Genomic DNA, 22527 nt, shown 5'->3' on the forward strand with positions numbered 1-22527 from the left:
TAATAACTCATGGAAGAGTGTTAATAATTTGCTTTGGCAGATAATTACTCAGAAGCAGACCCTAAACTCATGCTATCACCACCTTGTGATGCCCAGGAGCTCACATCTCAGTCCTGGCTGCTCCAATCTGCCCTTCCAGGACGGCTCAGTGCTCAGGAGTGTTCACAGATTCCGTACTGGGAATCTGTTACCTCTTACAAAGCCCGGCCCCCCATTTTTCTTCACCTCTCTGGTGGTTCTAGTCCCTCTAAGCTCCTTCAAACACTTCCCCTTGCCAAAACGACAACACTCTGTCGGAATTTTAGCCACTCCATGCCACACCTCTGCTGGGCTGTGACCATGCTCAGCACAAAGCCACAGATGTGCAAAACTATGGTAGCTGCTCCCTCTGTAGTGTGACTCCCTCCAAATCACAGTGCTTCCAGGCACTTTCCAAAGCCCTCCAGTATTATGCTTTGTTTGTTTGTTTGTTTGTTTTTGTAGCGTTTGTAGTTATATGTGCATGGTTCAATCTGTTAGGGGCTGATTCTTCTATGAGAACCCTACGGTATCATTTTTATAAAGTCCAAAGTCAGTAACCATGTGTTAGGTACATGGTTAGGTGTGTGTGTGTGAGAGACAGAGAAAGAGAGAGAGAGCAAACACGGTATAATAAGCATCGCAATAATCAAAGGCAACATAAAGACAGAAGTCAGATTAATGTACTCCTGAAGAAGAAATGCAGGGGGTCAGAGAGGGGAAAGCACACAAGTAAATACAAATTATGATCAGTGCTCTAGCCTTCAGAGCTAATAGATGGTCACTACAGTATTCATTAATAAATAAATAACCTGACAGAATAAGGGCCAGACATGGACTCAGCGTGACTACCTGTCATCAACTAAAGACCTGAATTAATTTAATTCTGCCCATCTAAGAGCAAATATTCAGAGTCCCTCTCTACTTCCTGGACCCCTGAAAAGTCTCAAAGTCGGTAAGATTCAGAGATGCTCTAGTGGCAGGCTTCATGAAATGGCTCAGGATTTATGAGATTCATTTACAGGTAAAATTTATGGGCCATTCCGATATAGGCACATCTTCAACACATGGCTAATAATGAGGAAGCTCTGTAAATAAATTGTGGTTCAGGCAGCAGAAGAAGACAGAGGCGTGCATGCGGGTATCGTTCCTTTGTTCACCACATGGACCGCTGGACCAAGCAAAAGTTCCAGAAGGCTGAACAGGCAGGAGACTGTGTGTAAGAAGCTCACAATCTCAGAGCAGGAAGAAGCCCTAGAAGCATATCTGCGTGGACATTTCCCAGGGGGGCCTGGACAAGAAGCTTCCTTGGTCTCATTATCTTAAACAGGGCTGAGCGGAACACCAGGAAACATGCCAGAGGGAGGGAGGTCCTGCTGGCCAAGGGGGTGGAAAAAGTGATGTCATCACGGAGTTCTTTCCCATCTCTAGATGTCTTTCTTTAGAAAGGAAGGAGAGTTCAAACCGCTTCAAAATAAGATCACTAGAGACCTAGCTTAGAAGAGTGGCTCTGATCAGAGAGAAGTTTATCAAGATTTACTGTTCTGCTTGATAATCACACACAATGTCAAAAGAGCTCTCCACCTAGCTACTGCTTCCCGGTAAATACGGGGTAAAATTTTAAAAGACAGCTGAATAATTTTTCTGGGAATTGAGAACAGTAGGGGGAGACTATATAAAGAATACAGCCCCAGAATAAAGGCTTTTCTCCCCAACAGTCAAAAGCTCGACAAAGCATAGTCAACCTTTTCTTTTGCAGAGTATTTCAGAGAGCACAACGGACAGGAAACTCCTTCCCACCTGCTTGCTACACGGTTTAATTTTAAGACGAGTGCATTCCCAAAGGCTAATTTCTAAAGAAGAGAAAGAAACTGTTACATTTTCTTTTCTGGTGGCATTAATAATACATTTTCTGCATATCCCTAGGTCAAGAGAAAAATAGACGACCTGTGTTTCTCCACTGCTTTCCCTGAACCAGCCATCAAAACACACTTTCAAAGCTATGCTTTATAAAAATACACTTTTAATGAAAAGATTAGGAAATGTGCTAATTGCTCTAAAATTCAAATCTTCAACCAAGTGAACACCCCCTCGACTGTAAGTACGTAAGGCCTCTTTGGGGGAATGTAACCCTAATTACGCGGCAAGCTTCGGGACAGCCACGTTTATGGCAGTGGCAGATTCTGATAAGATACGTGCCCGGGCGTGGTGTCTGGGCTCTTGGGGGGTGCGGGGGGGTGATGTTGGTATTTAGCTGCAATCCACAGGCCAGGAAGGTCAGCTCGGACAAAGCTGCGCCTAATGAAGCTGCTAGTGTCTGGGGCGAAAGGGCCACAAAGCCTTTCAAATTAGCAGCTGAATCCTGACACTCATTAGTGGTTATATATGCAAGAGCTGCGCCCTAAGCCGCGACCAGCAAAACAGCCTAGATGCTCAGCTTGTACACAAAGGAAATAAAGTACAGACGCACAGAAAAAACTGGAATCGTCACGCTGGTTCCCTCGTCGCATTTTGACATTTTTCTTTTTCTTTTCTGCCTTTATTTTTAAATTAATGACAGGGCTGCAGTATGCTTACTTTCCAATTGAGTCCTAAAATAATTACCACTGTGATGAAAATGAGACTTTTCATTGTTTAATTTTAATCAAGGAAGGTCTAGTCAGAAATTATGTCTGCTAAGATCTGTACAAGACACAATACGCCCATGTTAACTAGCAAAGCCAATAAATCACACTGAAGCACTTATTAAAGTATCTTACAGGACTAAATTTATCACTGATGACAAATTTAATTTGGGACTCTGAGAATTTGTTTCTTGCACAGACTTCAGTAGAGTTGGGGGGCCGGTTATGTCACAAGTGACGTCCTCGAGATTTTCAGAGAGGCAAAAGATCAGAAAACTTTATCCTAGAGCTTCACTGTCACTAGCAAAAGTTATGCATTAAAATTCTTCCCAGGCTATGCCATTAGAGTTAGGAGAATTTTTTAGACAGTGATAATGAGAATTTTGCAAAGCAGTTTATACCGTTCACTCAAGTCAGCCCACACCGCCTCTCCAAGGGTAGGTCTGTGCTTGTCCCTTGACAATGAAGGAGAGAGAGAAAATTAAGATACGGAGTCTTCCCTATGTAACAGGGGAAATAACTTTAATCTGAGGCAAGGTCATTTTGGCACGAGGGGAAGCGGAAAGAAAACAAGTAAGGAAATTCACAAAACTGTACTGAGCCTTCTTGTAAGTACCCAACACTGTAGTGAAAGGGTGATATTCTTGCTGTAGGTATCCAAAGAGAATTATGTTTCAAATACACATCGGCAGCCTTTGTTTGACACCACATACTTCGGACTGTGACAGGAGCTATTTCTTATTTTCTGTCCCAATCAACCACACTATGCAGTTTATCGAACCCCACAAGCAGGTTACGTAAGTTATATGTTCCATAAACTTTTCCTCTTCCCAAAACAGCTCTACAATCCTACATCAGCACTTTTCTCTTGCCTTTTCAAACAGTATTTTCTTTCTTGACAATGCAATCAGCATATAAAAAACCGAATCCCACCGCCTGGTCTGTTGAAGGCAAAGCAAGCAGCCTGAACTGCAGGCTGACAGGGAGAACACATTAAGCCCCAGAACAAAAGCATCCAAGTCGACCTGTTCTGCAGACTGATTAATAGAAACAAGCTCCAAGGACTAATCACAAGTCGAGCCCTGCTTTGCAGATTGATAGAACAAAGACCCGGAGAGGAGGGGAGGTGGCAGCCCTGGAATACAGATAAGCAAAGGTGGGCACAGGCGTCCCTGACTCAAGTCACAGCCTGTGAAGGCCAAGAGCCCAGGGACCCACATGCGGGGGTCGCACACGGTGTTAAAGGAAGCGCCACTTCCCACTGCTCTGGGGCTTGGCAGCCGACCGAGCAGCGGTGTGCCATCTCGCTTCCACCATCTTGGAAATTCTGGGTTAGAAGAGAGACACAGTTGTCCTAGCCCACGCAGCCCTGCAAGCCACAGCACTTGTTGATTAGGGTGAGCACCTCCCAGCCCCCATGTTCTCCCATAACCCGTCCCACAGAGGACCGGAGAAGTGTACCCACAAGTACACACAGATCACGCAAACATCCAGCGTGCGTGGTTAGAATAAGTGAGTTCATTTCCAAGTTATCCACAGACACACATTCTACAATTAGAAAATGTGGCCTTTTTTCCTGACAGGAAAAATAAAACTCATCTGTAAGAAGGGACAAAATTCCAGGAAACGTAGGGTGAAAGAAAAATAAGCCATTCCCAGGAGAAAATCACCCTTATCCTTGTGGGGCGCCCCCTCCTCTGTTTTCATTTTTCCTCTCTCCATTTTTATAGTGTTATGATCCATCTGTCCACTTTTGGTGGGGATATGGCTTTTAAAACGCGTACTGCTAATTAAAAGAAGAAAAACTCGCCACTATCCCTGATAAATGATAGTAATTCTTTAATGTTGAAGCCCATTAAAAATGGTGAATATATGAGTTGTTTTACTGGAATTGTAAAGTCGTCAAACATGCATATCTGGTTAACTGACATGACTTTACACAGCTTGAGAAATAGAACAGTTAAGTGCTGAGATGTCTGTCTGTCTTCCTTTCCTCTTTCTTTATCCTGATTTATACCTTTGATGGTTTCCTACTTTACCTATTGCTAATTTTTTTGTTTTGTTTTGTTTTTGTTTTTTTTCCAGTACCGGGAATCAAACTCACGACTTCATGCTTGCTAGACAGGCGCTGTGCCGCTGAGCTAAACCCCCAGCCCTCTTACTTTACCCACTTTCCCACCATCACTTTTTCTACACCTGTGTGTGCAAAATCAGTCCAATACAAGCTTTGCTGGTCTCATTCAGGAGAGGATCTGATTTGATATTTTCTGAGTAGGACAAAGGGCGTGGGTACTCTCTGACACATCTGCATCCTGCTTCATCAACAATCCAGTGTTCTGTCTACTGTGAAATAATAAAACCTGGTGAATCTCTACGGTTACAGCACCTCAGAAGGGACCTCAGAGCGCTGGGAAGCATGCATGTGGTTTACAGATGAGCAAGCTCCAAGCTTTCCTGAGCAGTCATCCTGTTTCCGAATAACCTTAAAAACGACTTGCTCCTTGGGATGTGCTTTTCCGTTTCCTAGCAGCATACAGAAGCAGCAGGTAGGTGCTGGTTTCCTTTCCCACCTTTCCTGGGCCTCCCGTGAGGCTCAGCGTTAGTCACACACTGGGGTTCCCACTTTTCCTCACACTATGTCGACCCAATAGGTAAATGCCTCGTCTTTCAAAGGAATATGTAGCAACAGAGGAATGGCCACATAGCCGAAACCCCTCATTCCTAAATGCTGCCCATATGTTAATTTCTCCAGATTATATAAAAACAAAGTCTACAAGTGAATCCTATGAGTCTTAAAATTGCTCTTGCTTAGATGATAACATCAAGGAAAGAACCGAGGAGGTGAGAAGGTGACGGATAAAACCCAGCGGCACATCCCTGACTAGTTTTACCATCGACAGTTGCTGGCTAAGTTTTAGTCCAGCATCTTTTACTCGCTTCTGCAGGTTTCTATGTTGATTCCCGAGTCATAATAAACCTAGTGATGAGGGGTGATTTAGAGCTGGGCTTCCAAATCATTGAGACAATAAAGAAACGTTTTTCCTAGTTTCTGCATTCAACAACTCTGTCTAGAACCGTGAGGCTCCAAGCTACTTCCCACGCCTCGTGAGTCTCCCAGTGACATGGAAAATCCCTTATTAGATTCAGCTTTAAGATCAATATATCCCAGAATTTCAATAAAACAGTAGCATGAAATGTAGTGGAGAAACAGGAGCCGCCATTTATTAAGTCAGGCAGCCATCAAAAGCACTTAGCTTTATGTCCAATTTTGCACATAATGTATAAAATGCATAACCCAGTTTGGGAAAGAATGGGCAGTCAGTGTGCCGACTCTGACCTTTCTTTTTCTTTACAAACAAAGCGTTGCTTTCACTTAGTCTTCAGTGTTGATTTACTGTAGATCCACAGGAAATTCCAGCACCCCTTTTTATTTATGCAATCTAACCTATCAACAACACATGTGCCAAGACAGTGGGGCTAAAGGTACCCAGATTAACCAATATTTATTAGCACCACCTTCAGACGCTATCTTGGGAAATTTTACCCTAGGAAGAACCTTCCTGAGGAGAGGTCTTAACGACATCCTTAATGTGCCCTCATCTACCAGGGTTTCTCTTTTCTCTACCTTTTCATTTCATTTTTTGCTGCAGATTTCATGCTTGCACACTATTAGTCGTAGTAACTGTTTTTACACGTCAACCAAGCTGATCTCCTCTAATATTTGAGCAAAACAGCCTCTTCTCATGAATTAATGCAGACTTGCAGCTCACCTTGTCTGCACTGCAAACCCAAAGCTTTCAGATTCAGATTCCGATTGCTGGAGAAGGCCTCCTTCTCACAGAACGTTCTGCATGCAATTTATCGTCGCCATCCAACATTACCTTTATCTTTCCTGGATGAAAACACGCTGCCAGGCATTACTCACACATTGAAAATGAGACTCCACCTCAGTGACCTTAAAAATGTCCCATATGTCTTCATCTAGCAGACATTCAGTCACTATTCCACGCCTCTGGACAAAATGGGGAAATTGTACCAGGTTCCTTTCCTAATTGAGGCCCACTTATCACATTATGAGCAACTTGTCATGCAAAGAAGCCCAGCAATATTCGTTATCCACTTCTTAAAATTCTCTCTTCCACTCTCATGCTTTAGAATTCTCTCTCCCTTTCTCTCACCCCCCCCTGCTCTCTCATACACACACACACACATGGAGGAACCATTTTCCTAGACCAGTGGTGGCGAACCTACAGCACGCGTGCCACAGCAGGCTGTTTGTATCATTGAAAGCTCTAAAAGGTTTCCATCACTATCCTAGAGTGAGCTTCCTACTGACCTCATTTCTGTCCCTTCTGCCCCAGTATATTTAACCACTATAGAAAAAATACTAAACAAAATGAACAAAACAAAAAGTTACTTTTCAGACAGGAAAGTAATATTTTATTTAGCATGACTGATCTCATTTCATTCCCATGAGAAAAACAAACCATAAAAAGTGAAGATAACTTTAAAAATAGAAGTTTTGGAGCCAAACAGGTTCCAGTTTGATTTCCAGGCCTTTGGGAAGTGAGCATCCTCAAGTAAGCTATTTAGCTTCTCTAGCCTTTCATTTCCTCATCTCCCCAGTAGGGGTGTATACTAGGCAGCTTTCCCAATGCTGAAACACAATACCCATCCGTGTAATGTAAAGGAGAACAGATTTAACGCGGCTCGTGGCTCACGGCTCACGGCTCATGGTTTCAAGGGTTCAGTCCATGGTGATTGGCTCCAAAGCAGAAATCTCGTGGAAGAATGCGGCAGAGAAAACATGCTCAGCTCATGGCAGCCAGAAACAGGAGAAGAACCAAGTTCCAGTGGGAGAAGTGCCAAGGAGAGATGAACCAGCCAAAGGCACAACCCAGTGATCCACCTCCAGCGGGGCTCCAGCTTGCAACAGCACACCTGAATATCAGTAGATTAACTCACTGATGAGGGTAGCACCCCCTGATCCAATCACCATTCCAAGACTCTTAATCCAGATGACCTGGCAATTAACCTTCCCTGTCATGGTGTAATAATGCTTTCTTTTTAGGCTGCTATGAGGCTTAAAGACAATGTCACTTAAGGTGCCTACATGTGAGTGATGCTCAAGACAGCAGTTATTATTCTTTGCTTGGCCATTTGGCAGATGGAACTGTGGCTCAGGGAGAGTAAATAATGTATTTAACAAAGTAAATAAGTTCTAAGTGCTGAAATTGAGACTCTACCTTGCTGGGGCCAGCCTGTCTCTAAGGCTTTATATCACTCTGTTTGCCTCCTTCAGGCAGTAGAACTAGGGCTGTGTCTGACTGCTGGGGTGGGGGGGTCCTGCCAGAAATTCATTAGCCAAAAGAAAGGGACTGACAGTTTATGGGGAGAGGGAATTAGCAAGAAGAGCTTAGCCCAGTGTGCACAAAGCCTTCCCTGTCACAGGGGATGTTGCTGAGCACCACGGCTCTGCTGTCCTCCGCCAAGCTGCCCATGGGGTCGCAGAGGAATCCTTGAAGGAATGAGTGACGCTGGCCTCGGGAGTCCGCAAGGACAGAGCTGCCCGCAAGGACAAGGGCCTCTCCCATGGAGCATAGCACAGAGCCTGGCTGGGATGACCGCAAGAGGACAGAAGGCTGGCCCACAGCGATGCACACAGATCCGTGCGCCCCGAAGCCCATCTCACCCTCAGCAAGGGATCAGAGGGACCTGTGTGGGGGCGGAGGCTGGACAGAGCTGTGACTACATCTGAGCCATAGGCAGAGGTGCCACGCCAGAAGGCAGAGCAGCAACAGCGACTAGAACCAGACAAATACGGGCTCAGACCCTCCTGGGTGCTGAGGACTCGCCAACTGGAGAGAGCTAGAGAAATTCACCCTACCCATGGGCCAGACTCTGACCAGCAACACGTTCAGATAAGGACTTTTCTTTTGCAAAACCTTACTTTCTGGAGCACACCGTGCAAATAATGCCGATATCCCCTCCTTTCCCCACACTCCTCATCTCCCCTGCAAGCTCCCCTCAGCTTAGAATCCCGAGAGCCCCTAAACAGCAGCGGCCTGGATTCCTCAACCCCTTTTTACAACTCAGTGGCAATAGCCAAGTCTTCTAAGATGAAAAGCAGCCACTTCCTGAGTTGTCCCAGGTCAAGAAGTAGATGCACATCTGTCATTACTAGGACATTTTGGTTTGGTCTAAGAACTTGGCAGAGGAACTTTAGAGTCCATTCTTGATTCTGCCCAAACCAAAAGTCTGGCTTCTTTGGGTCAGTCACCACTCTGTCCGGAACTCCCTGGCTTGCTCCCTCTGTCCACAGGGAGTTATATGGGAAGCCCCTGACACAGAAGCATTGGTGAACCCTGGCTCTTGGGAACGATCATTATTAATGAAATCCTGCTTATGGTAAAGAATTATGGCATGGCTCAAGTGAGATAGCAGGTCTCAGAGCTCTGTGAGTGAAATGCACTATTCAAATGCAAGGTATTTATCATCACTGCTTGCTGACTGAGCTGCCTTCTCAGTCTGTGCAGACAGAAATGTAAGCGATGCCGGTGGCGGGTGTGAAGCCTCCTGCATTACGGACCTGTCCTCAGCCCTCTCCGCCTCTTCCACACAGCAGCCCCCACACACCTGCGCAAGGCTTCAGGCCGGGCTGGGGAGGCTGCAGCGGTCGGAGCTGCCCAAAGCTGAGGTGTGCCCAACAGCCCCAGCTCTGCAGGAACTGGCTTTGGAAGCGGTATCTCTTTGCATGATGGTCTGGCTAGCAGTGAGAGGTAGGAAGCAAAGTGATCGGTTCTGCTTTCTACTTTTGCAAATAAACAGGGCTGTTGTTAAACCAGAAGTGAATCTGATCCTGCACAGCTTTAAGAGCAGTCAGCTGCATTCTGAAAAAAGGCAAAAATGTAAACAGAGACCTGTAATTCTAGAGCCCGACAGAGCAGGCACGGATTTCATAATGGGAGAGCCGGTGGGCCCCAGGCCAAGAAAAATGAAATGTTAGCCTGGGCCTTTAAACAGAGTCATGTAAAAGCAGAGTGCATATTTGCTTAACACACGCTCGAAGACCTTTCCTGTGCCTAGCTCTGCCGGAACCACCCCAGAGAAAAACAGGGACCCCTGAAAACAGTTCGGAACTCACACTGCGCTTCTGCAGGCTGGATCTTAGGCGCGAAAGGACTTTTCTACTTAACAGGGAGATGTTCCTTTTCTCTCTCTTCTTTTTCCTCTTGGTCCAAGTTAATTACAAAGTACGACTGTGAAAATAAAATCAGTGAGCCCACTCCGCCCATGCCCATGTCTGAATCCCATCATACGAGCTACCAATTGCTTTTCTAATCCTCTCCCTCAATATCTGCTGTTAATTTGTTCGCTATTTCAAGAACTTGAGGACTGTCAGCAAAATACATGATGCATTACAAAACTTATAATTGGAAATAAAAACATCTGAAGCTTTTCTGACAGGGTAGACATAAAGTACCACAGCGCTGATCAGAACAAGGAACCGTGAGCAACCTCCACGCTATTTGTATGCAAACACAATTACACATGCTGCAGACAGTGGAATCGACACTTAACTCCCACTTGGAAAAATGCTGAGAAAATTACATCTAAATGAATGAATGAACCCAACGTGTTTACGATAGGAAATGAGGGCAAGAGAGCAGCGGAGAAATCCCGCATACATTTCCTTTGCAAATGCAACTCCAGGCCTTTCTCTGCTTTTGCGGCCATGTTAGCACTGCACTGCCTGCGCCCGCTGCAGTTTTCCTGCTGCAGGAGTTAAGGTACTTCCTCCAAGGTTACTGAATCTGACAAGTTCCACCGGGGTCCACTAGGACGGGAAGAAAAGGTGCTCTTTGTTCCTGACCTCTTGGTCAGCCTAGAGATCAGACTCCGGGCCTTCAGGAAGCCGGCTCCCATTCACTGAACGCCGCAGGACAGCGGCTCTGCGCTTCTCTGTGGAAGAGGAAGAGGCACAGGCCAGAGCTGAGCAGTACAATTGCTCTCCCCGGCCCTGCAGCCTGCGCTTTTGACTTTCTGCAGCCGAACTGCTCATCAATTAGCACGTGGATTCTTTTCTACAGAGCATCTTTGCATCAAAAGAGCAACTGAAATCATAAAAAGCAAAGGCCAGTGGGCCTGTTAACGGCCAAGTCCACGAGCAAGTTGACGGAAACCCGCTTGTCATTCTGCCTTGGCGATGGATTCAGTAACCAGAAATACAAATGACTTCCAAATTCCACCTCCCCTCCGCCCTGGCCAGACATTCATTACCGCTGTAGCTAAGGCTTGACAGACTCGATTTTTGTCTCCTCTCTCCAGCCATCCTCAGGCATCAGAGAAACATCACAGAGCAGAGTGTGCGTCAGACAGGAGCCTGGGAGCCGCCTCCAGGGATGCAGCGGAGGGGTACCAGGGAAAGGACCCTGAGTGGTCAGACTCCCAGGCTGACTGGATGAGAGGACACAAGACCCTCCTCTTCTGTCCCCAAAGAGGGAGAGGGAAACATCCCCGGAGATGAGCAAACCTGAGAAAGAACTGCTAAAACAAGATGCCCGATTCTTGGAAGATTTCCCCAAAACACGTGGAAGAAGGAAGAGGTACAGCAGCAGCCTCGCAGCCTCCGGAAGAGGTGTCCCCGAGCCCCATTCCCTGCCCTCCTTCCTGACACGGCCAGCTTCCTGCTCGCACCTCTGTAATTATGACATGGGGCTGCCCCACCCCCATCAGACCGGTCTTCTTCCTTGGGGACCTGCTCCGCCCCCCAGCACGAGCCAGCACAGGAGCACCCCAGCCGCAGGCACTGTAAGGCATTTCCTTCAGATATATTCCTTGACATGGTGAATCAGGAAACAGTACTTAATTCTCCCTCATCATTATATAGCTTTCAGCTGTGGTACCATTACAAACCTTGAATACAGACTAACAGTTCTTCTCTGACATCAAACTAAGTCACTGACTGACTGATTGATTGATTGATTGATCGGTGGCAGTCAAACCCAGGGCCTTACACATGCTAAGCAGGGGTTCTGCGACATACTTTTTGGAAAGCCTATGACGAGGTGGAAATGCTCAGTATCAAGGTTCATAGTTTTCTGTTTTTAAGTTAAAATCACTCTCAATGCTAACAATTCAGAATTTAATATTTTGCTTAGAATGTTCATTGGAAAAGCATGTAAATCAAACGGCTCCACTTACGAGACTCAGGTTTGGATGTCTACTGGGTTATGAGCAGGCATTCTCCTCCAGAGAATCTCAGGGACGGAAGAAACGTAAATTCGGAAGGGAGAATACTGGTAGCTATGGTACGAAGTCATCCAAACATCTACGCAAGTCCTTAATAATGAAGGAAATTGAAAACTACACTGTACGCGGCACTTTAAAAAGCAAGTCTGTCCACAAGTGTATTTTCCTTGAAGATTTTAACCGTGGTGAGTATATAAGTGGGCGAAAGACACTAGACCTGACCTCATCCCCATTTTACACACTAAATAGACAAGTTTGGTGACGCGTCCACTGCAGCCAGTCTGCGCACCCAGGCTAGAGCCCAACCCCAGACTCCAGAGCCTGCGTCTCCTTGTGAGTACACTGGAAACATCACCACTCTGCTAGCAGTGGTCTTAAACCCTATCATAACCTTCCTCTGGCTCTGGTGGCTAACGTGTGGCACGTGTGCTGCAGCAGGCTGCTTGTATCCCTGAAAGCTCTAAAAGGTTCGCCATCACTGCTCCAGCTTGTTGGCTCCTGCATCCTCCAGCTGAGATAACTCTCCTTCAGGACCCCCTGAGAGGAAAGCGATGTCACTGCTCCCCATTTTAAAGATGAGAAAACAGATGCACGGTGGTGTTCAGAAACTGGTCCAAGGTCCCAGGGCTGCGTAAGTGGTACAAATGGGAAGCAGCATTCCTGCTGCTTAGGAGCGCTAAACCAGATGTCCCTGACCAGCTCCGATTATCAGCAGTCCTGTGGCCAGGGGCGGTTCATTCTACAAAGCACCTTACAGTAAGGCCCGAACAACTGATATCTCCAAAAAATAAGATGAACCCAAAACTTCCCTTTCTTCCACCTCTGTGTTCACAAGAAAAATGCCAAGTACCACAACCCCATGGATGGGAAACCCTATTTAGTGATTTCTCTCATTGTAAAGAGGTGCCCAGCAGGAAAGAGCTTTAGTTCTGTGGAAATTCCAAAACACATGGCATTTAACAACTTCAGGATAATGTTTCAGGTGACTAATTAATGCTGCCTATTTGCCTGACTTTACCATCCTCTCCAATACTAAAATATTAAAGGAATCTAAATGATCTCCATCCTGTTCCGATATAAACTTTGCAGTCCATGCTCCCACCACAAATGGGTCACGCCTATCTCAGCACATATGTGAAATTGCTCTGGTTCATGTTTATTTCTGGAGATGCTGCACGATCTGCATCAGGACCCCAGGTCATCCTTCACAGTGGGGAGCTGGAATCTGGTGAGCTAAGCCCTCTTCCCAACAGATTCGCATCGGCTCGGTTGATGGAGGATGCAGCTTCTGTCTCTACCTCGGCAACTATCAACCTGGGGTCTCTGGAAGTCCTGCCTGTTCAGAAATAGCCTCAAATGTCCTGTGCCTTTTGAAGATTGTTCAAAAACATCTTCGCTTACTGAAGAACTGGCTTTGACCCACAAGAAGGGTTTCCATGACCAGCAGAGGCCATCCCTTGATCGTGTCCCTGTCACGAAGGGCTGGACTGAGAAGTTGGAAGTACTCTGTGTCCCCTGCCTGGTAGGTACCTGGAAACACTAACACCAACACCCTGCACTACCCTGAGACCAGCTTTCCGACCACAGCTTGACAGGACTAATTTCTGCTGTTCATTCTCTTGCCCTTTACCATAAAAAAATAAATCAGTGGCATTAATAAAGCTGGATCTAAAGTGGATCTGCAGGTGCTAAGCACCAGTGATCAACCCCACCACTCAGCTGTACAGTATTCCCCGAGCCAGACCTGCTAGGGTCAAACCAAGATGCTACCACTTACTCTACAGTGTCTCCTGAGCAGAGACCTGACCTTCCGGTGCCTGAGCTGTTTTTATTAGCCAGTGAGAATCATAAGGGCACCCTATCTCTTAAAGGATTTTGTAGATTAAATGAGATAACACATAATGAATGTAGAACACTGCACAGTACAAGGTCTCTCCTACAGAGCCACGATCACTGTCAGGTTGATTTGGAACAGGAATGTATTTCCAATAGTTTCTACACCCACTCTTCAGCCCTTCTGGACACCACCCAGCAAAGCCACCCAGGGAAGCACCGAGTTCACAAAGTGAACTGCTGCGTGTAGAGGCCAACCTGAATTCACTGCTGCCGCCTCTCCCCTCCCTATTACTGCTCAAGCTGAGACGGGAAGGTCAGCTCTGCTCATTACAGATGCAGAGCCCTCAGTGAGGATCCCGGAATCCCCAGACACCAATGAGCATTTGTCTCAAGGCTCTCATTTTGAAGGAGAGGATGCACTGGCTCTGGGGCTCAGTGACTCGCCCACGTTCCCCGAAGTGCTTAGTGGCACAGGCAACAGCAGAAAAGCGGTCAGCATCACCCTGCAGCAAAAGGCCAGGCACTCTCGTAAGCCTTCACAAATGTCTCCTATCTGTGACCCCGCGGCAACCCGAAAACAGGTTGCGTTCACGTCTCCTAGGCGCAGAAAGGCTTGACTCCCTCAGTCAAGGCTCTTCTGCCAACCCGCCAACTGACCACACAGGGAGCTGAGACCGCAAAGGCTCCGCATCTGGCTCCACAGGCGCTGTGCCTGTGACCAGAGCTCTGGGGTGCAGAATTTCAGCCCTGAGTTCCCCACACATCCTTCCAGCCGTCTCTGCACCAGCCTCACCTTGGACCTTCGGAAAGCACAGACTGCTGGGCTATGTCTACAGGCGGAGAATCGGAGTCTCTGGTATAGGCTTTAACTTCTGCCCCTGCAGAGCTGAACATTCCGATACATACAGAGATTTGAACTCCTAATCTCAGCACAGTACTGTATGACTGTGTCCTGTATAAAATCAGAAGGCCATGGGCCACCCAGGCTGATGGCATGGTAAGTGACCTTCCCGAAATTCTCCTCCGTTACAGAGACACTTATGTGGCTGCAATCCCACATACACAGATACATCTCCCAGAGCCCTACTCTTGACTACATGAGTCTGTTTCACAATGGGAATGCACACTGTGTTTTGTAACACTACCAGAATATGTGCTCTGTTGGAAACCCAGGAAGAAACTTTCCATCCATCCGAATCACTTTCATTTAAAGCACCTACGTCCAAGGCACACTTTCTTGGCACCCAGCTACAAAATGGAGGGGAAAACGATTTGAAGGAACACTTACCAAGGTGCACCGTATATCCTGAATCCCTTCACTGTGACCTCCGAATCTTGCAAGTAAATACTGTTTGTCAGGAGGGACTGAACATTGTCAAAGTCCTCGGGTTTCAATTTGGACACAGAGGGGAAACGGTAGTAGTCCTGTTTAACAAGGTCTGCCATGAACTCCTTATCAAATGTCAGTTCGTGATTCCCAGCAATCACTATTTTATATTCATACGGCAGGTTTCCTGCAATAAGAAAAAAGAGCAGCAATTAGCACGCTCGTTTCCCCTCACCAAGTACAGCGAGACTGTGATTAGCAGACAGCTCACCCAGACGACACAGCTCACACATACTTCCGTGTGAGCCACAGTGCATTAGTCCTTTATACTGACAAAGAAGGAACATAGGCAGGAGACAGGGAACTGCTGAGAAGCCGAAGGTACTGAGGACACATTCTGTTTTCTGGCTCCGTCTCATTCTTCTGTATCAGGCAGGCTCGCTGTGATGAATCCAACCAGTAATGAATCTACCCTTCATAATTACCTGGGAGAAAGCACTATAATCATGATCCTTCAAAGGTGACCTGGATTCAATTTGATCCTCAAAGAATAAGGCAACCTACTATTCTTAATAACTCTGAGAAACGCTATATTCTCAGGATAACTTTCATGCAAAAGACAGGGCATAGCCAAGCATTCTACCATTTGCACCTAGGAGGGGGACCACCTAGTGCAATTTCCTACTGCAAGTCTAATTTTAAGTTTACTTTTCGGCTTGTGAATGAAAAGAACGTTATTAACGGTCCCCTGATTGGTAGGCTAACTTTCATCCCACTGGGATGGGAGAGAAACTGTAAAGCTTAACCTCCTTTTAATATTTATGCTATGGAAATGTGAGTTCTCAGTGTGTGCTTTTTATGCAAAAGTTTCCCGATCGAAATGAGATAATTCTGGGAAGAAGAATGAAAGCTATAAAGCAAAACCCAAACACCAGACTTCTGCATAGATTTATAATGTTTGAATAAAGTACAGATCATACATATTAATAACTCACCGCCATTCTGTAAGAACCAAAATCCAAAGGGAGACAGTCCCAGGCAGCTCTCCCCGCCCTGCGATTAATGCCCCTCTCTCTTCCCTGTCACCACCCATCCCTCAAGCCCCACTGCGGGGCCCCTGCTCATTTTATTCTATTTTGTTTTGGAGGAAGAAGGAGGTGGAACCACGGCACCTGTAATTCCAGCTTCCTGAGTCTCCTGGATCCAACGCAAAATTAATGCTTCCTGCTATTCCAGGAAGAATTAAAGTTACCCCTAGCAGGAAATTGGATCCACTTGTTGTAAGAATTGGTTCTTACAGCAAACTAGAGTCGATGATTTAATTAAGGAAGTTAATGTGAAGGAGAATTTGGGGGAAGGTGGAGAGGGGCAGTTTCTGTCCGGGTCCGTTTGGTTTGAGCAATAGGGAGCCTCAAGGTTGTGATCAAGCCCGCAACACTGCAGTGGTTTCCAAGGCTGAGGCTGTGTTTGCCGTGTTACCATTTTCTTTGGCTTTTAATTTTTCAGCTTCTAACTCTAATGGAATTGCCTGGATAGCATGTGCGTTAATGGGGAGGCTTCGGAAAGAGACAAAAGCATTCTGATGAAGAACAACACTGCAGAGAGATCAAACCAGAAACGCTGAGGCCAAGAGTCAGTGAGCAGCCTGGGTTATTAGTGCGCACCGCCATGTGACACGGACTTCACCACGGTTATCTGCGAGGCTGTGCTGAGGACTCACCCCCGACAGGAAGCCTCTCGCAAATGCACGTTTATAAAAGTCTGGGAACTGGAAAAGTGCTGTCTGGTGCAGCTACTTAGATGGTGATGACATTTCTCACAGTTCCTGTACCCAAGGTGCAAGTGAAAGATGTATTAACAAAGCAACACGTTCCCAGCACTGCATCTGCTGGAAATCTGTGAGGGCCCTAAGCCCTAGAGATCATGGTTCTGCAACTCCACTGGCTTGATGACACACCCTCGATTCACTCATGGTCACCCAGCCAAAGCAAGCCAGTTTCCCAGGACAGGCATCACTCCTAGGCAGGTCCGCCCAGGTGGTCCCCAAGCTGCCCGGGCTGCCCCGGCACACTGTGGTCACCCTGTCACCCCCTTCCTTCCCGAGGGGAGCATCACCGCCCAACCTTCCACCCGCATGCCTGCCGCTGTCCTCATCCTACAGCTTTGGTGGCCAGCAGGGGACACCAGGGCACAGGGCAAAGGAAGGATTCCCTTTTTCCTTTTGAACCAGCTTAAGAAAAAGAAGGGGGAAAAAGTAAAAGTGCCACAAAGTAAATTTTCCTCAGCAGCATCGCATCGTTGATGTCTTATTTATTTATTTATTTATTTATTTATTTATTTAGCAGTACTGCGGATTGAACTCAAGACCTTGCGCTTGACAGGCAGGCGCTTATGCCCCTCAGCTATATCCCCAGCCCGCTGGTGTCTTTTAAATCACATTTTAGAGACTCAGCTTAGAGAAGCAGACAACAACACAAACCACAGAAGGGCGACAATACTCACACATTCCACCACAACCATCGCATCCCCAGAGTCCCACAGCAGCCCCCGAATCCCACCCTCCCTTCCCTGTGTTATGAAATTGTCTGACATATTTTCTTTTCCGCTGAGCTGACCTTTCATCTATAATCTGCCAACCTTTATGTTTTATATGAAAAGTCTAAGCAGGGCAGCTGACAAATCTCCTGTTCCTTGATGGCATTTTCATTTTTTTCCAGCCTGGATTAATTTGGAAGTCTCTGCCGTCAAGCTTCCGTTCTTGCCATTCCAACAGCATCACTTTCAAATCGTCGGACAGAAAGGTGCTCGCCGTTACCCATTTTATTCAGATCAAGCACCGAAGCTGACCTCCCGGATTAAAGAATCGCAATCCCAGGTAGTTCTTCTAACTTGGAAAAAAGTCTTCTCTCCAAAGGAGCCCGAGTGTACCCACGAACCAGTCTATCTCTCCCAAAACACCTGCTCTACCAGTGACGGATGAGATCGCTGCAGGTGAAATGCAAATGAACACTTGACAAAATTTCAGGTAGCTATGTACATTTTCTAAGAGCACATTTGGAAAAATAAAAGTGTAATAGTGTAAGTAATGATGTATAGCTTCACTTTTCTACTTTTATGTATAAAATAAGAGGTTATTTAAAGAAAGCTCCACAGAGTACATAACAGCACAGGTGATTCACAGGAACAGCAAGGTGATGACGGAAGCAAGAGAATGGATGCAAGGGGGAACACCTGCCCTGGGCTCAGGGGAGTGCTCTGGCTGCAGCGGCCGAGGCCCACGAGCAGCAGCACTGGCCTCTGTCTGTTCCGCGCTGTCTGCGTGCAGTGGGGTCCCATAGGGAGATACTCATGAAATCAAACTCCCCTAGGACCTCGCTGCTACTCAGCAGCACTGACCACACCTCTCCCCAAAGCAGCCCCCAAATTCTCTCTGGGGGCCTCTCCAGCCGTAGGCTCCCCTCTGACTCCCTCCTCGGGCGGGCACGCAATACGTGTGCAAGCACACGGGGAAGCGGGGAGGGTCTCTTCCCCTCCAAGTCCTCCTGGGTTTGTGTCTTCTCTTCTCTGCGACAGCTCCATCTCCTCAGTCTCATTCTTTCTCCCTTGACACCGCCCTCTTCCAGAACCTGCCTCCGCTCTCTGGGCCGCTCTATCTCTGAGTCTCCCTCTGAAGTGCGCTTGTGTCCACCCTCCCAAGGACACAGGCCAAGCAAGCTCCAACAGCCACACAAGCACACAGGTCTCACACATCCCGGAGCAGGCCTTGACCGTGCTGCCGCTTGGCGACCCTCTCCCTTTCACTTCTAAACTTCTCGGGGAAAGAAGGCCAGGAGCTTGCATCTGACAGGCCCAAGTCAGCCCACAGAAGTATTACTGTGAGGCCTCAGCTAAGTTTTGCTTTTTGAAAAACTGAACTGACATTTAGAACTCAAGAGCTATCATATGAAATTGTGGGTTTCCAGCCTCTTGGGAAAAAAAGCCCAGGCAACCACTGACTCTGCTCTCCAGCAGACCTTCACACTTCTGACTCTGCTCCCGCCTGGCCCGGTCCTGGTCCCGACCACATCTGTTTTGTGATGGGCCACTCTGTTAGCAGATGTCACAGCTCAGAGGCCAGGGCTCACTCAGAATTTGTCCAGCGCAATTCTGATCTCTCCTGAAAGCTTGCCTGGAATGTCGCTAAGAACCTAATGCACTCAAGGCTTTTTCTGGAGTTTCACCTCTGCGGATCACACCGCAGGGACCTCATTCTTTGAACGCATCAATTCTCCGGATTCCTGGCTCTCGGTCCCCCGAAGTCTCTCCACCCTTTCCACTCCCCTCCTCCCTCTCTATGGGGACTGCTCACCCCCTCTGGCTGCGCTCCCCACATTTCTATTCTTTGTGATTCAAAGTTAAAACTATCACAGCCTGAACGGTCCAGGACGTATGGGGCTGAGAGCCCAGACTCCGCAGGCTCTACTGAGCATCAGCTGTGTGACCCCGGACAGACGCCTCCTGCCTCCCACAGGGCGTGGCAAAACAGGGATGAGAACTGCTTCCACCTGGGGGCTGCACAAGGGTGGCGTGAGACAGGGCTTCTGCTTCGTGCGGACGGCGTAGTAAGCGGTCAGAGCGCGCTAACAGTTGTTGCTCTGTCTTCCAACTTGCTCTTCACTCGCGACTTGTCTCTGCCTAGATGTGAAGGTTGGACGGTGTGGACGGTGACTTGTGGCTCCTTGACTCCAAACACCAGGTGCAGCACTTCCTCACAGGAGGCACACGACTGTCAAATAAGCGATGGAATGAACGAGCCTCTGCAGAATTCGCCACGCACTTCCCACGGGTTCCAGGAACTGTGTTTGCCATCTTAGTCTATGACAAAGTGCGAGCCACCATCACGTCTTCCCCCGCTGTACTCGGTCCCCTGACACCCAGTCTCGCCAAGGAACTTCCAATGGACCTTTTCAAAATTAAACTTTCCTTACTTGTAAGGGGGAGAAATAATGATCCTACCTCTAAGGTTTGATGCAAATCAAACATGACCCAGCGCATCAAGAACCTGCATGGTTTCTGACACTTTCTATTCACTCAACAGACACTAGCCATGCTCTTGGTGTCCTGATGATGATAATGATTATGCTTCCCAGTTGCCATCCAAGACATTATCAAGTTATCCACCCAGGACGAAGCACAACAACCACCACTCTCAAAGAAAGAAGAAGGAAACACACAAGCCTTTGACCTTTCCAACCACGGAATCTGGCTTGGCCCAAAGTGTCCTTCAAGCAGTGCGGTTTCCCAAGGGCTGCCGGGCATCTGAGCATGGCGGCAATGGGCCTCCAACCTGCACACAGAACCCACAAAGCTTCCTGCGTCCAGGTGACCCCACTGGCACAGAGTGTGACCTGGGCACCCCACTCCTTTCCTCCTCTATTCCTCCTTTGCTTATCCAGACACCCAGCTCTTCCAGTTCTGAGGACTGAGCATGTGGCTGTCCCAGCCTGTCATTCCCAGCTGATCCAGACCCTGTTTCTCTCAAGAGCTACTGGTCACTCGCAAGGCCTGCAGCTTTGTTGAGTGGGATGCTCTTTCTGCGTGTCTGTAGCAAGCAGCAAACTTTCTGGAAGGCAGGGCTGGAAGTGCCTGGAAATACAGAGCAGCTTTAAGGTCAGCCATGGCCACACGTGTCAAAGTGTTAACCCTCCAGACATTGAATGTGGCACTTCTGGCAGCTCCCATGTGTCACAGCTCATGGACCGGGAGGGTCCTGCCAGGCCCCAGGTTGGGTGGAGAGGCCTGTGCTCCCTGAAGCCTCCCCAGGGCTCGAGCAAGGAAAGAGTGGGACCAGGGGCTGCGCCCATGTGCACCACGGCAGCCCTGTGTCCTTGATTTCACAATGAGGAGATGATTTCATTTGAAGACAAATGTCCCTAATTTCAAAAATTACAAAGACAACCCACTGGTCCCCCCAACGCTGTCCCAGCAAGGCGGAAGCTGAGTTCCCTTTTGGGGCTATTGTTCGGTGTGCTGAGTCCCAGCCCTCAGGGGTGGAATGCGAGAGAACTCAGCTCTTCTGCCTCCCAGCCCAAGACACTTCCAGGCAAAGCCAGGTATGTAACAGCCTGACAAAGTGGCTCAAGGCCCACCACGCCCACAACTCCTCCACACCCCCACCCACGCCGACCCACTCTCTGGTGTAGAGCAGGCATGGCCCTCTCCGTGAAACACATATCCTATTCCAGATGTGTCTCACTCTCCTCCATGGGACACGAGGGGTGGACTCCCGATAGAACAGTGTCACCCTGGCTCCATTATGGTGTTATCCAAGGACTGCCATGGCTCTCAGTGCAACCTCTTACCTACTGCCTCCCTGGGATCAGACAGCCTATCCCAGGGACAGAAGGGAACGTAACAAAGAACTGTGAAATCTGGGACGTGTGCGCATCATTTAAAAATCCTCAAAAAACTGCAACTAGAAATTCCATTTGACCCCGCTCTTCCCCTTCTAAGTATTTTCCTGAAAAGAGTTGAAGATATATTGCAATGATGTATGCATACCCACGTTCATAGCAGCACAATTCATACTGGCTAAATCTTGGAAGTGGCCCACATGTCCATCAGCAGACGAATGGATAGAGAGAATGTGGTGTTTACACACAATAGAATACTACTCTGCCATGATAAATGTGAGTCATCTGTAAGAAAATGGATGCTCCTTCAGACCTCAATGTTAAGCGAAATAAACCAGACACAAAGTTTAACTATCACTTGGTGCCTCTTATATGAGAAATCCAAAGTGTAAATAAAGAGCAAAACAAAAGAGAGCTAATAGGAACCTGGGAGATAGATCATTCTTAAAGGGAAGGGCTGGAGAGAAAAGGAAGGGAAAGCAGATTTTTAAAAAAAGAATTAGGATGTGTTATGCACTTGTGCCAATCCCACACAAGGAAGGTGAGTGAAAACGTGCACTAAAACACAACATGAGAAGATAAACACATAAACACTGCTCTGGAAAGCAAGGTGCCCTGGCTAGTTTATTCTTCTCCCCCTAGCAAAAAAATTAATGCCCCTCAAAATGAAGGACTGTATAACTACAACTGTTTTTCTGCTATAGGCATCACACAAGGCATTTAGATCCATGATCAGTTTTCCATGGCCTGGGAATTGGCTGGCCACCTGCAGGAAGTCAGCTCTTCCTGCTGGACTCAGCTCTTTCCTGGAGCTCTTCATCCTCTTGAAGGGGATTCTGGGAAATACGGCAACCAAAAGGCTCCACAGGTTGGAGCTGATGCCAAACACTACCTGTCCCACACTTCAGTTTTTATCACAGATCCGGTAAACAAGGCCAGCCGGCTGCTACCTTCACCTCTTCACATCAGCCAGAGCCCAGGGGAGAGCCGGTCTATACTGCAGTTCTTCACACAGACAGCAGCTGCAAGCCAACATCACTTTCCGGGTTTCCTCAGGGAAAGAAAACCTAGTTCCACA

At 47.5% G+C, this 22527-nt stretch overlaps 1 protein-coding gene and 1 long non-coding RNA gene across 2 annotated transcripts in view; one reads left to right on the plus strand and one right to left on the minus strand.

The window, feature by feature from the left end:
• Positions 1–22527, minus strand: part of Mpped2 (metallophosphoesterase domain containing 2) — a gene marked incomplete at its 5' end in the record, with an annotated part of 154979 nt that overhangs the window by 67973 nt on the left and 64479 nt on the right. The window contains 1 exon segment of the mRNA XM_013503011.1: positions 15019–15244. Coding sequence (XP_013358465.1) covers positions 15019–15244 — 226 coding nt within the window.
• On the plus strand, positions 4987–18135 carry LOC102020333. Its single transcript, XR_001230806.1, has 3 exons — positions 4987–5188; positions 16564–16893; positions 17775–18135. It is a non-coding gene; the product is annotated as an uncharacterized LOC102020333 (long non-coding RNA).

This window comes from Chinchilla lanigera, unplaced genomic scaffold (assembly GCF_000276665.1).
Source record: "Chinchilla lanigera isolate Chin_1 unplaced genomic scaffold, ChiLan1.0 scaffold00075, whole genome shotgun sequence".
Classification (NCBI taxonomy): Eukaryota; Metazoa; Chordata; class Mammalia; order Rodentia; family Chinchillidae; genus Chinchilla; species Chinchilla lanigera.